The following is a 13743-nucleotide window of genomic DNA, read 5'->3' as shown; positions in this document are numbered from 1 at the left end:
TATGACTTAAAAATTTAAATTGTCATTCTAAGTCAAAATTAAGAGGACAATTCATTCTAAGTTGACATTATGAGTTAAAGTTACAATTATGACTTTAAAAAATCTATTATTTAAGTCAAATTTATCAGATAAAAAATCTAAATGATGAGATGTTGAAGTTAAGATGATAAATTTAAATGACGACAAATTGAAATTGTCATACAAAGTCAAAATTATGATAATTCAGCATGTCATAATTTCAACTTTTTATCTCGAAGTCAAAATTGAGAAGTCGATTTTTAAGATAAGTCGAAATTTGGATAGAAAAATTAAATTGACTTACAAGTCTACTCAAAACTAGCACAAAACAAGCCCAATAGCTTGGCGTTTGGGGGGTAAAATGTGTTTCTTTGGCAGGGTTTCCTGCTAAAATTTGCATTCCTGGGTCTAAATATCCCATAATTGGGGTCGCTTCAACCTGCGGACATGGAAAAACGGCCCACGGGGAAAAAGACGCAGACTTGGCAACACAGTGAGTTCTGTTGACAACTAACGTTATGCGTCGCTCCTTTGCTCTGATTGGTTATAGGTCTATCCAATTGAGGTCTTTCCTGGTTCGGTTGAAACACGCCCCATAATCACAGCCCAGCGGAGCAGAATCAGACTCATATTCTGACTAGAATTGAGTATCACAACATCAGGCTAGGAAATATATGGTTCAGATTACTTAAACCAAATATGGAAATGGAGGCGCCCTTATATGGTCAGTAATGGAGCTTGGTTGTCATCTAGTGGAAGCGTTTGGTACTGCGCACAAACAAAATCTCACTGAAAGCTCATTTTTTGAGATATCAACCTAAAATTTGGAACACAACTTGTTCAGATATTTGGCTTTGATTTTCTTGCAGTTTTCGAGTCCAACATGTTTTGTAAAATAATTATTATTTATTTTAATAAATTAATTGTAAAATATATTTTTACATTTTCATAAACTTCTATAACTTTTTTCTATTTCACTTACATAATTGATTTGACTTCTAGAATAATCTGCCAAATGTCAAAACAAGACCAGTCTCATGTCTATATGTGGAGGGGGGTGACGGCTAACAGGTTAAAGCAAAAGTTTAAAATACAATGCACTTAAAGTTTATATATAATTAGGGCTGTCAAAAGATTAATCGCATCCAAAATAAAAGTTTGTGTTTACATAATATATGTGTGTGTACTCTGTTAATTATTATTTATATATAAATACACACACAAGCATTTATATATTTAAGAAAAAAATATTATTTTTATATATAAAACATATTTATATATATTATAGATTATATAAACGTATATACAGTATATACATGCAAATATTTCTTAAATATATACATGAATGTGTGTGTATTTATATATAAATAATAATTAACAGAGTACACACGCATATATTATGTAAACACAAACTTTTATTTTGGATGCGATTAATCGCGATTAATCTTTTGACAGCCCTATATATAATGCATTATAATAACACATTTTTAATGCATTAAAATGGGATTAAATTCCTGCCAAAAGTATTGCTGTCACAGATCAAAAAAATAATAGCACATGTATAAAAACATATTGCACAAACTGAAAAACAAATAATGCAAAATGATCAGAAAAGCATTATAATGCTATTATTTGATCCGTGACCGCAATACTTCAGGCGGGAATTTAATCCCATAGTAATGCAGATTATAAGAATAGTAACTTATACCCCCGGTTTCACAGACAACGCTTAAGCTAATCCTAGACTAAAATGCATGTTTGAGATGTTTTAACTGAAAGAATCTTGCACTGACAAATCTTAAAATGTGTCAGTGGCATTGTTTTGTCTAAAGATGCACACCAGTAATGTTTTTTTCTTGGGCACGTTTATAAAAGTTACTTAAATGTCCTAACTGAACTAAGGCCTAATCCTGGCTTAGTCTAAGCCCTGTCTGTGAAACCGGGCCTTAATGTTTAGAAAGTATAATGCATTAAAACACATTTCAGATGTAACGAGCAGTCTGCAAATATAATGCATTTTAACTTTGGTTGCAATTCTTTATTAAAAGATATAATGTACATTATGAGTATGTTTATGATGCATCATTGATAAACTAAACACATTTCTTTAAGGCAAATGCACTGTACAAAAAAATCCGGTCTCCAATTGAACATTTTCTAGTGACTGATCACATCAAAAATTCAATTTGACCAACTTAAAAATGTTGATGCAATTTAATTCACAGAAATTCAATTTGGCCAACTAAAAAAAATGAGATGTGATCAGTCACTAGAAAATTCTTTTTTTTTACAGTGTGATAAATCCCTTGTTCTTGCATGCAAACTTAACTATTTCCAGTTAACTCCCATAATGCATTGCATCTGTGCCCTCCAGACTGTCGTAGGTGCTCCAGAGATCGTCACGGGCCAATGAGGAGGTGTCATTCCCTGGCACACGCTTCAAATCCCTCCACCTCCCTTCAAATAACCTGCCACGACACACTGGCGAATGATTCTGGTCCCAGTGCTGCTGCTGCTGCTGCTGCTGCTGTAAACTCAAGGTTAACTTTGCCCAGGACTAGGAAAGGCCGTCTGGAAAGCTGGACTTTAAGGGGATTGTGCGCAGGTGCAGTGGATCGACACACTTGTGGAGGAGAGCGTTCACACTGAAGTCAAAGGTAAAGCAGCTCATGACCTACACGCCTCAAAGCCTTGCTTTGGTTGAATGCGTGCATGTACATTCACTGTGTTCAGGACGTTTCTATTCTAGGTTTGCTTATCATAACCGTTCCAGAGTTCCTTCCTAGTAAAACATACACATGAAATCTGCCCAGACTCTAATGCAATAGGTTCATTCTGCAGTCTGATGTTGTATTTAGTTGATGTAAAGTGAGCCTGAGCTATATTTATCTGTGACGGGGGGCTGGAGTGTGTTTGCGCTGGACTAATGCACACAACAGCTGCCCGCTCCTGCTTCTGTTAATTGCTCTGATTTGAGTGTCAGGACCATCTGCAGGCGTATCCCGTTTCTGGATTCAATAACAACAGGGCAAAAGCCTTTCTCAAACTTTCCTTTGGGTCATACTTTAAATCGGGCGTCTTTAAGGAATATATATTCAATGCACTCTTTATTTCAGACCTGGAGGTCCATATCGGAAATTAAAAAGATAACATACAAACATTCATTATTTAAAAACATGCAAACATTCATTATTTAATAACATGCAAACATTCATTCCACCTTGCGTCACATCATGGAGTATTATTTAAGACCATTATGATACTATTTTTTGATCATAATCCATCAAGATGTCCATTTTTCCCTGTGCAATAATGAGAATTTGATGGTTAATACGCAGTGATTTCAAAGCTAAAGACTTTATATATAGTGCATTGTAAAATATGTATTAATTATGCCTATTAATTATGCGCCTTATAATGCATTGTGTGATTTCATGAATAACCAAAGTTATAATGCATTAAAACACATTTCAGATGTGACGAGCAGTCTGCAAATATAATGCATTTTAACTTTGTCTAAAATTATTTATGATAAAATATAATGCATTTATAACGCACATTATGAATACCTTTATAATGCATTATACATAAAGTGTTACCGAAAATATGAAAACAGGCTTTATTTCCTTTAAGGCGAATGATAATGAATGTTCAAAATATTATTTAAGACCATTATGATACTATTTTTTGATCATAATCCATCAAGATGTGCATTTTTCCCTGTGCAATAATGAGAATTTGATGGTTAATACGCTGTGATTTCAAAGCTAAAGACTTTATATATAGTGCATTATAAAATATGTATTAATTATGCCTTATGCACTTATAATGCATTGTGTGATCTCATGAATAATTGTAACCAAAGTTATAATGCATTAAAACACATTTCAGATGTGACCAGCAATTATAATATAATGTATTTTAACTTTGCCTAAAATTATTTATGATAAAATATAATGCATTATAACACACATTATGAATACCTTTATAATGCATTATACATAAAGTGTTACCGAAAATATGAAAACAGGCTTTATTTTCTTTAAGGTGAATGATAATGAATGTTCAAAATCATAAACTTACGAACAACACACATTATTAAAAAAACATGCAAACTTTCATTCCAGTGCTTCCTAAAGCAGGAAGAATACCTTGCGTCACATAATTCATTTTATTTAAGACCATTATGATGCTATTTTTTGATCGTAATCCATCAAGATGTGCATTTTTCCCTTCGCAATAATGAGAATTTGATGGTTAATACACTGATTTCAATGCTAAAGACTTAATGCATTATAAAATATGTATTAATTATGCCTTGTTATGTGCCTAATAATGCATTTTATGATTCATGAATAATTGTAACAAGTTATAATGCATTAAAACACATGACAAACACATGTAACAAGCAGTCTGCAAACATAATGCATTATAACTTTGGCTACAATTATTAATGATAAAATATAATGCATTATAACGCACATTATGAATACCTTTATAATGCATTTTACATAAAGTGTTACTGAAAATATGAAAACCGCTTTATTTTCTTTTTAGGTGAATGATAATGAATGTTCAGAATCATCTGTGCTATCATGTAAACTTAAGAACAACAGACATTATTAAAAAAACATGCAAACTTTTATTTCAGTGCTTCCTAAAGCAGGAAGAATACCTTGCGTCACATAATGGAATATAATTTAAGACCTTTGATACAATATTTTTTATCGTAATCCATCAAGATGTGCATTTTTCCCTTCGCAATAATGAGAATTTGATGGTTAATACGCTGTGATTTCAAAGTTAAAGACTTAATATATAGTGCATTGTAAAATATGTATTAATTATGCCTTGTTATACACCTTATAATGCATTGTGTGATTTCATGAATAACCAAAGTTATAATGCATTAAAACACATTTCAGATGTGACAAGCAGTCTGCAAATATAATGCATTATAACTTTGCCTAAAATTATTTATGATAAAATATAATGCATTATAACGCACATTATGAATACCTTTATAATGCATTAAAAAATTGTTACCGAAAATATGAAAACAGGCTTTATTTCCTTTAAGGTGAATGATAATGAATGTTCAAAATCATCTGTGCTAACATATAAACTTATGAATTACAGACTTTATTAAAAAAACATGCAAACTTTTATAGCAGTGCTTCCTAAAGCAGGAAGAATACCTTGCGTCACATAATTAATATTATTTAAGACCATTATGATAAAATTTTTTGATCATAATCCATCAAGATGTGCATTTTTCCCTTTGCAATAATGAGAATTTAATGGTTAATACGCTGTGATTTCAATGCTAAAGACTTTATATACAGTGCATTATAAAATATGTATTAATTATGCCTTGTTATGCGCCTTAAAGTGCATTGTGTGATCTCATGAATAACCAAAGTTATAATGCATTAAAACACATGACAAACACATGTAACAAGCAGTCTGCAAATATAATGCATTACAACTTTGCCTAAAATGATTTATGATAAAATATAATGCATTATAACGCACATTATGAATACCTTTATAATGCATTTTACATAAAGTGTTACTGAAAATATGTCCTCAAAGCAGGCTTGCAAAACATGCAAACTTTCATTCCAGTGCTTCCTAAAGCAGGAAGAACACCTTCACATCACATAATTCATATTATTTAACACCATTAATCGACGCATGAAATTATACATAATTCCTTCAGACGGCATGCAGAGTGAGTGCATTATTACACACAAACATTAGTCTTGCGCTTGTCCACTTTGGGAGCTCAAGCTAAATGATGAACACCTCATGATCATTATAATGCCACCTGGAGCTTTTCATTTGAGTTTACTATATTTACATCACACATGTGCCGTGTAAACAGAAGTCCCGTTAGCTGCACATCATTGTCATCAAAATATATCAAATATTTAAAATGCATTAATAATGCCTTTTAATGCACTAATATGATCTCATGAATCATTGTTATAATGCATTATAATACTTATGTTTAGAAATTATAATGCATTAAAACATGACAAACAACCCATTTCAGATGTAACAAGCAAAAATAATGCATATGACCCAATTATTTGACTTTATTTATCCCGTTTAAATCTGTATGGAAGGAAGGAAACAATCTTAACCTCTCTTTTCAGTATTAAGTGTAATGTCATGCTGCACACACCAAAGCTTGAACTGATGCACTATAAGGAGAAACGATAACTAAATCAGATGGTTAATAAGCTACACATGTACACGTGCATCTGAAAGAAGGTTACATACATGCATTCATGTTGTATCGCAAAACACGTGTGTTGCTACGGGTGACAGATGTTTACAGATGTATTTACATGCAGGTGTTTATTGCAAAAGCATTAAGTGTATTGCATCAAATGATAAAGACAGTTAATATAAAGTGGGACTGTGTTTTGATATTAGACTCTAAATATTAAAAATAATTATGTTTGTTGTGACACAAAAACCTTTAAAACATCCAAACCAGATGCTTGAAATGTATAAAAATGGAGCATTTTATGAACATGGATTTTGTTTTCCAGCTTTGGAATGTTTAAGTTGAATATGTTATAGTTCCTGCGGTCATGGAAAACCTGGAAATATTTGTATTTAAAAAAATATATACATTTTATAATGTGCTCCAGTCTATAATTCTGTGACTGCAGTCTTGTTAGAAATGATTAGATCTCATGTTTTAAGAGGAGCAAACATCTCCAAAACATCCAAACCAAAGGATTCCAATTCAGCTGCATTTATATCGTTTTAATAACTGGCTTTTATTCTTCGGAAATATGAGGTTTGTTGGAATGTTTAAGTTGAATATATTATGCATGAATGGAACAGAACACCTGGAAATATCAGGGAAATGTTATGATTGTCACAGGCCTGGAGAAGACATGGAAATGAATACAAACTTAGTGTGCTCAGCTCAAAAAAATTTGTATATATAGAGTTTACACCGAACAGGCATAACATTATGACCTGTGAAGTGAATAACACTGATGATCTCTTCATCTCCTGTTAGTGGGTGGGATATATTAGGCAGCAAGTGAACATTTTGTCCTCAGAGTTGATGTGTTAGAAGCAGGAAAAATGGGCAAGCGTAAGGATTTGAGCGAGTTTGACGAGGGCCAGATTGTGACGGATAGACGACTGGGTCAGAGCATCTCCAAAACTGCAGCTCTTGTGGGGTGTTCCTGGTCTGCAGTGGTCAGTCTCTATCAAACGTGCTCAGAGGAAGGACCAGTGGAGAACCGGCCACAGGGTCATGAAGGACCAGTGGAGAACCGGCCACAGGGTCATGAAGGACCAGTGGAGAACCGGCCACAGGGTCATGGAGGACCAGTGGAGAACCGGCCACAGGGTCATGAAGGAACAGTGGAGAACCGGCCACAGGGTCATGGAGGACCAGTGGAGAACCGGCCACAGGGTCATGAAGGACCAGTGGAGAACCGGCCACAGGGTCATGAAGGACCAGTGGAGAACCGGCCACAGGGTCATGAAGGACCAGTGGAGAACCGGCCACAGGGTCATGGAGGACCAGTGGAGAACCGGCCACAGGGTCATGAAGGACCAGTGGAGAACCGGCCACAGGGTCATGAAGGACCAGTGGAGAACCGGCCACAGGGTCATGAAGGACCAGTGGAGAACCGGCCACAGGGTCATGGGCGGCCGAGGCTCATTGATGCCCGTAGGGAGCGAAGGCTGGATCAAACAGACGAGCTACTGGAGCTCAAACTGCTCAAGAAGTTAATGCTGGTTCTGATAGAAAGGTGTCAGAATACACAGAGCATCTCAGTTTGTTGTGTATGGGGCGGCAAAGCCGCTGACCAGTGCCCATGCTGACCCCTGACCTCCGCCCAAAGCACCAACAGTGGCCCGTGAGCATCAGAACTGGACCACAGAGCAATGGAAGAAGGCCTGGTCTGATGATCACGTGTTCTTCTACATCTCGTGGATGGCCGGGTGTGTGTGTGTGTGTGTGCGTGGCTCACCTGGGGAACACATGGCACCAGGTGCATTATGGGAAGAAGCAGTGATGCTGTGGGCAATGTTCTGCTGGGAAACCTTGGGTCCTCCATCATGTGGATGTTCCTTTGACATGTCCCTACCTAAGCATTGTTGAGCCCATGTCCAGCCTTTCATGGAGACGGTTTTCCCAGTGGCTGTGGCTCTTTCAGCAGATAATGCGCCGCCACAAAGCACAAATGCTTCAGGAATGGTTTGAGGAGCACAACAACGAGTTTGAGGCGTTTACTCGGCCTCCAAATTCCCCAGATCTCAATCCAATCGAGCATCTGTGGGATGTGCAGAAGAAACAAGTCCGATCCATCCCACCTCAAAACTTACAGGACTTAAACGATCTGCTGCTAACATCTTGGTGCCAGATACCACAGCATACCTTCAGGGGTCTAGAGGAGTCCATATGTGTGTGTTTGTGTGTGTGTATACATATCATCTCTGATTGCAGTATATATTCAATATCAATATGATATGTCTTTGTAGATAGTTAGTTATAAATGACACTTACAGGGGGTTAGAAGAGGGCATTAAAGGTCCTGTTCTTCGTGATCTCATTTTTCAAACTTTAGTTAGTGTGTAATGTTGCTGTTAGAGCATAAATAATACCTGTAAAATTATAAAGCTCAAAGTTCAATGCCAAGCGAGATATTTTATTTAAGAGAAGTTCCCTTTCAAAGCCTACAGCGAGCGGCCGGTTTGGACGACATCCCTGTACTTCCTGCTTTAATGACGTCAGTAGAACAGTTTGTTGACTAAACTCCGCCCACAAGAATACGCAAAAAAGGGGGCGTGGTCTTGTTGCTCTCCCACGTGGAGAAGAGGAAGTGTTGCGTTTGTAGAGTGTGTTTGTCGCCATGTCGTCGAGACGCTGTTATTTTCATCCCGGAGTCAAATCACCTTTGTTTGGCCTTCAGGGGCTGTAGTTTGAGCGCGTTCATCTCCCCGTTATGGTAAGAGGCGTGACCTTTCCAGGCAACCAATCACAACACGGGAACCGCTGGCCCAATCAGAACTCGTTACGTGTTTCTGAAGGAGGGACTTCATAGAATAAGGAAATCATCAAGCCGTTTTTAGGACAGTGAAAACAGCGGCATACAGATCAGTAAATTGTGTGAAAAATACAGTGGTTTTTTACACACGAAACATGAACACATGTTAAATTGCACACTGTAAACACAATCAAAGCTTAAAAAAACAGGAAAAACGGGACCTTTAAATCACATGCTTCACCTTTTAAGCACTTTTGCCAAATGTGCTTAATCTCTGTGATTTTTGTTTTCAGCATAATGCAGGAGAACAGCATGGATCAGCCCACGTCCTTATCGCAGCTTTTGCGGGAGAGTTACCTGGCCGAAGCCAGAGCCCACCACAGACACGGCGAGCCCAGCCGAATCGACGCCCCGCGACATCTGGTGTACGGGACGCTCAAAGAGAAACCCGATGATTCTGGCGGGAAACTGGACGCTCAGTTTCCGGACCTGTCTGCCTTCCTGAGCCAAGAAGAGCTGGACAAGAGCGTCGATCTGGCCTGCAAAGCCATCAGCGATGATCCACGAGAACGTGAGGAGAGATGCCCACGAATGAGCCATTACAATGATTCTTCCAACAAACCCGCTCCGGAGACAGAAGTGGTGTCCGAGAGACAATCCATCCAGCCTTCGATCCTAGAAAACACCATTAGGAACGTCAGAGCTACCAGGGAACCTGCGGCCGATTTCAAAAGACCCCAAAGAAACGCGCCTTACGGCCTGGAGACCCAATCCAAGAAGGAGTTCCTCAACAAGGCAGCCGACTTCATAGAAGAGCTTTCGTCTCTGTTTAAGTCCAACAGTTCGAAGCGGATTCGGCCTCGCACTTGCAAGTCGCACCGGAGCCGATGCCAGAACAAAGCCCAGCTTGATGGCACTTCGTACTCCATTAATGCAGAAGACCGAGAGCGGCCGATTCTAGTGAACCAACAGATGGAGGAGCCGATGGAGAACGATCAGGTCATGGAGGAGCCGTATGAAGCGGATGAGCCCCAGGAACCGGAGCCGGCGTGTGAAATAGAGTCTGAAGCACCGGCTCTGATACACCCGGAGGAACCCGTGTGTGAACCTCCACACTTTATACAGAAACTCAAAAGCAGGGAAGTTCCTGAGGGAAGCAAAGTCCAGTTGGATTGTATCGTCAGAGGACTGCCTGCTCCTGAAGTTCGGTGAGTTTCACTTTTATTGATGTACAAACAGAAATTAGTGGTGTTTTACTAACCCTTTAACTGTCACCCCACCTTTTTGAGAATACACATGAAAATGCACTATCCAAACTAAAAGGGCTGTAATTCAAGAATGCTTTGGAATATAGACCAATATTACTATAATATAATATAGAATATAGTTTGGTCTCGTTTTAAAGGAGACATTGCAGATTATTGCTGAAGCAATTCAAAATATGAAAGTATGAAAAAGTTATGGAAGTTTAAATTTACTGTAAATGAAAAATACTGTACTAAATATTTTTTATTTCATATAATATATATATTTTACAAAAAATTACTCTAGAATTACTATAAAATCAAAGCCATATGTCTAACCATGTTGTGTTCCAAATTCGAAGTTGATATCACAAAAATTAAAGTCCCCATGAGATTTTGTTTAGGCGCTGTACCAAAAATAGCCACCGGGTGTCGTCCACATTCCATTGATTGTTTTTTTTAATGCATTTTCCTGTAAATTTCTGTCTAAATATCACTTCGATCACAAAACAGTCACCAAATATGGACCCTTGAGACTCAGACCTTTCCGACAATATGTGTTTTGTCAAGATTTTGAATATAAAGCAGTTAAAATAATTGTTGTAATATGAAACATGACGCCGTCCACTAGGGGAGGAATCATTTAGAGTAACGTTTCCATGGTAACACAATGTCTGGTTTCAAAACGGTTTTCACAGGATGAATTTTGAGTTTGTAAGCTTTCAAATGATACCTAATTTATGATAATTACTTAAATATATGATACGAAAAAAAGGCGATCAAAAAAAGAGCACCAGGCGTCCCACCTGTGGGACGGTGTGGTTTTTACATTCAGAAACATCATAATGAATAAGTAAAAGGCTATTTTCTGCCTTGGTTTTGAGTCTCTCTGTCGGTTTGGATGGGCGTGCCGCACTGAAGACTTGGAAGTAAACGCCCACGGCTAGGATTGGATAAGATTTGCATATTTAATGAGCTTCAGCTCCTCTTAGTAGGCCTACATGTGGGGATTGTTTTGAAAGCGTCTGGAGAATCGCTCATAGGACTCGCAAAATAGTTTCAGGGCTGTCAAGTCTTTTTATTTTGACATGGCGTGTTAAAAACTGGCCGACCAATGAGATCTGCGCTTTTGTTCACGTGCCTGGAGCTGCTGAAGTGACAGTAAAACACCACTTGGTGGCGCTCAAGCACAAAACGCTCTTGCCGAGCACACATTGATACGACGAAGAGGAAGTAAGTAGACAAAGATGAAGATGAACTGCTAATGCTGCTTGCCAGTTAGCAAAAAGTGTCTGAATGGTTTTGGCCATAGACATAATATGTCTATGGTTTTGGCGTAAATACTGTCTCTCTTCTTCTTCTGTGTGACAAGCGAGTGTCAGAAGCGTAAAGTGGCGCAGCGCCATCTTGTGTACCGGGAGCTCCATCTACTGAATGTGCACGTTCACTCGCTGCATCGCCAGTGAAAATCGCTTGGGTGTGAACACTCAAGACGCGCCGAAAAACGTCACAAAAAACGCTAGCGATAAGCGCGCGCGATATTCGTCCCGGTGTGTACAGGCCTTAATGCCCACCAAGTTGCGCCGCGATTAAGAGGAATCAAGTGAGTTCAGAAGGCCCTGCCACGCACCAGCCAATCAAATAAAAAATATAACTACCGAACAGCCAATCAGAAAATACGATTGCTGTATCCGGGTAAGATTTAGATATTCCCGCAACAACAACATTTACATTCTGCCACCTACTGGTGGTTTAGTTTAATGTTTTCTTTCCAACATTTCTTTTTAATTGTATATTCAAAAATATTTGAAACAATCTCATAACATTTTTTCAGTGTAAATGATTTAATTTGATTGGCATTAGCCCTACAGTGTCTTATTCTAATTTAATTTATAGATCAAATTTAAGAATATAAAATGAAAGCTGAAGCATAGCCTATATTTAAAATGATTATGGGAAAATGCCCTTCATAAAAGGTAAAAATATCAAAGATATGCAGATTTAAATATCTCACACTGGTGAGAAAATTGCTTCAGAATAAATTATATTTGCATCACAGTAAATTCTGAAAAAAAAAATATTCCAAATTATTATGGTTTATTAATTTGCCTCTTCCCTGACATCTTTGAAATAGAGAAATGCAAGAATTTATACTATGAACACACACACACACACACACACACACACAGAAATGTTGAATTAAATTAAAAAATATATATTATTTATTTATTTATACAAATTTTTCAGATCTGAACCTCGTCCCCACCCAAACCCCTGCCGTCGCCAAAATCTCACTCTGAACTCAGTTCAAAACTTGAGAGCCCTGCAGTTTTATCAAACAAACACAAAGATTCATCTCATCCACCCGCGAATGACTGGAATGTTGTCACCCGATCAGTGAATATAACCGCAAACCGCACACACACACACACACACACACACGTGCGCGCAAGAAAGGAATGTTATTTCACTATCTAAGATAGCCCGTCGGCAGGCTGAACACATAGCCCCGGGGATGCTGGGCTTTTAAAAAAGTCAAGTCCAAGCCCTGGCCCATAACGTTACAAGTCCGAGTCTGATCACGAATGAACCAATAACAGCGGCTCCAGCCTGTGACCGCGTGCTAAGGAATGTAATCAATAGATATCAAACGATTTGTAACAGTGCAATACTACAATGAGTTATAAAAACATTCCCCCCTCACAGTCGTCATGAAGGGCAAAATTAGCCGTATAGACCAAAAGCACAATGTGTCCCAGACTGTAAACATCTGTTCTTCTGCTGGGCGTTTTAAAGGTCCTGTTCTTCGTGATCCCATTTTTCAAACTTTAGTTAGTGTGTAATGTTGCTGTTAGAGCATAAATAATACCTGTAAAATGATAAAGCTCAAAGTTCAATGCCAAGCGAGATATTTTATTTAAGAGAAGTTCCCTTTCAAAGCCTACAGCGAGCGGCCGGTTTGGACGACATCCCTGTACTTCCTGCTTTAATGACGTCAGTAGAGCAGTTTGTTGACTAAACTCCGCCCACAAGAATATGCAAAAAAGGGGGCGTGGTCTTGTTGCTCTCCCACGTGGAGAAGAGGAAGTGTTGCGTTTGTAGAGTGTGTTTGTCGCCATGTCGTCAAGACGCTGTTATTTTCATCCCGGAGTCAAATCACCTTTGTTTGGCCTTCAGGGATGCTGTAGTTTGAGCGCGTTCATCTCCCTGTTATGGTAAGAGGCGTGACCTTTCCAGGCAACCAATCAAAACACGGGAACCGCTGGCCCAATCAGAACTCGTTACGTATTTCTAAAGGAGGGACTTCATAGAACAAGGAAATCATCAAGCCGTTTTTAGGACAGTGAAAACAGCGGCATACAGATCAGTAAATTGTGTGAAAAATACAGTGTTTTTTTACACGCGAAACATGAACACATGTTATATTGCACACTGTAAACACAATCAAA

General features: G+C 38.1%; 1 protein-coding gene across 2 annotated transcripts in view; it reads left to right on the top strand.

Moving 5' to 3' along the window:
* Nucleotides 1-2426: 2426 nt before the first annotated feature.
* mypn (myopalladin) overlaps nt 2427-13743 on the top strand; it is a 52214-nt gene continuing 40897 nt past the window's right edge. For both annotated transcript variants that reach the window (XM_079843614.1, XM_079843613.1), the window contains exons 1-2: nt 2427-2675; nt 9344-10258. In XM_079843614.1, coding sequence (XP_079699740.1) covers nt 9348-10258 — 911 coding nt within the window. In that variant the 5' untranslated portion in view covers nt 2427-2675; nt 9344-9347. The remainder of the gene's footprint in view (nt 2676-9343; nt 10259-13743) is intronic.

Source organism: Gobio gobio (genome assembly GCF_949357685.1).
Source record: "Gobio gobio genome assembly, chromosome: 18".
NCBI lineage: Eukaryota > Metazoa > Chordata > Actinopteri > Cypriniformes > Gobionidae > Gobio > Gobio gobio.
Note: the sequence above shows the minus strand (reverse complement) of the source record. Positions and strands in the feature narration are given on the sequence as shown.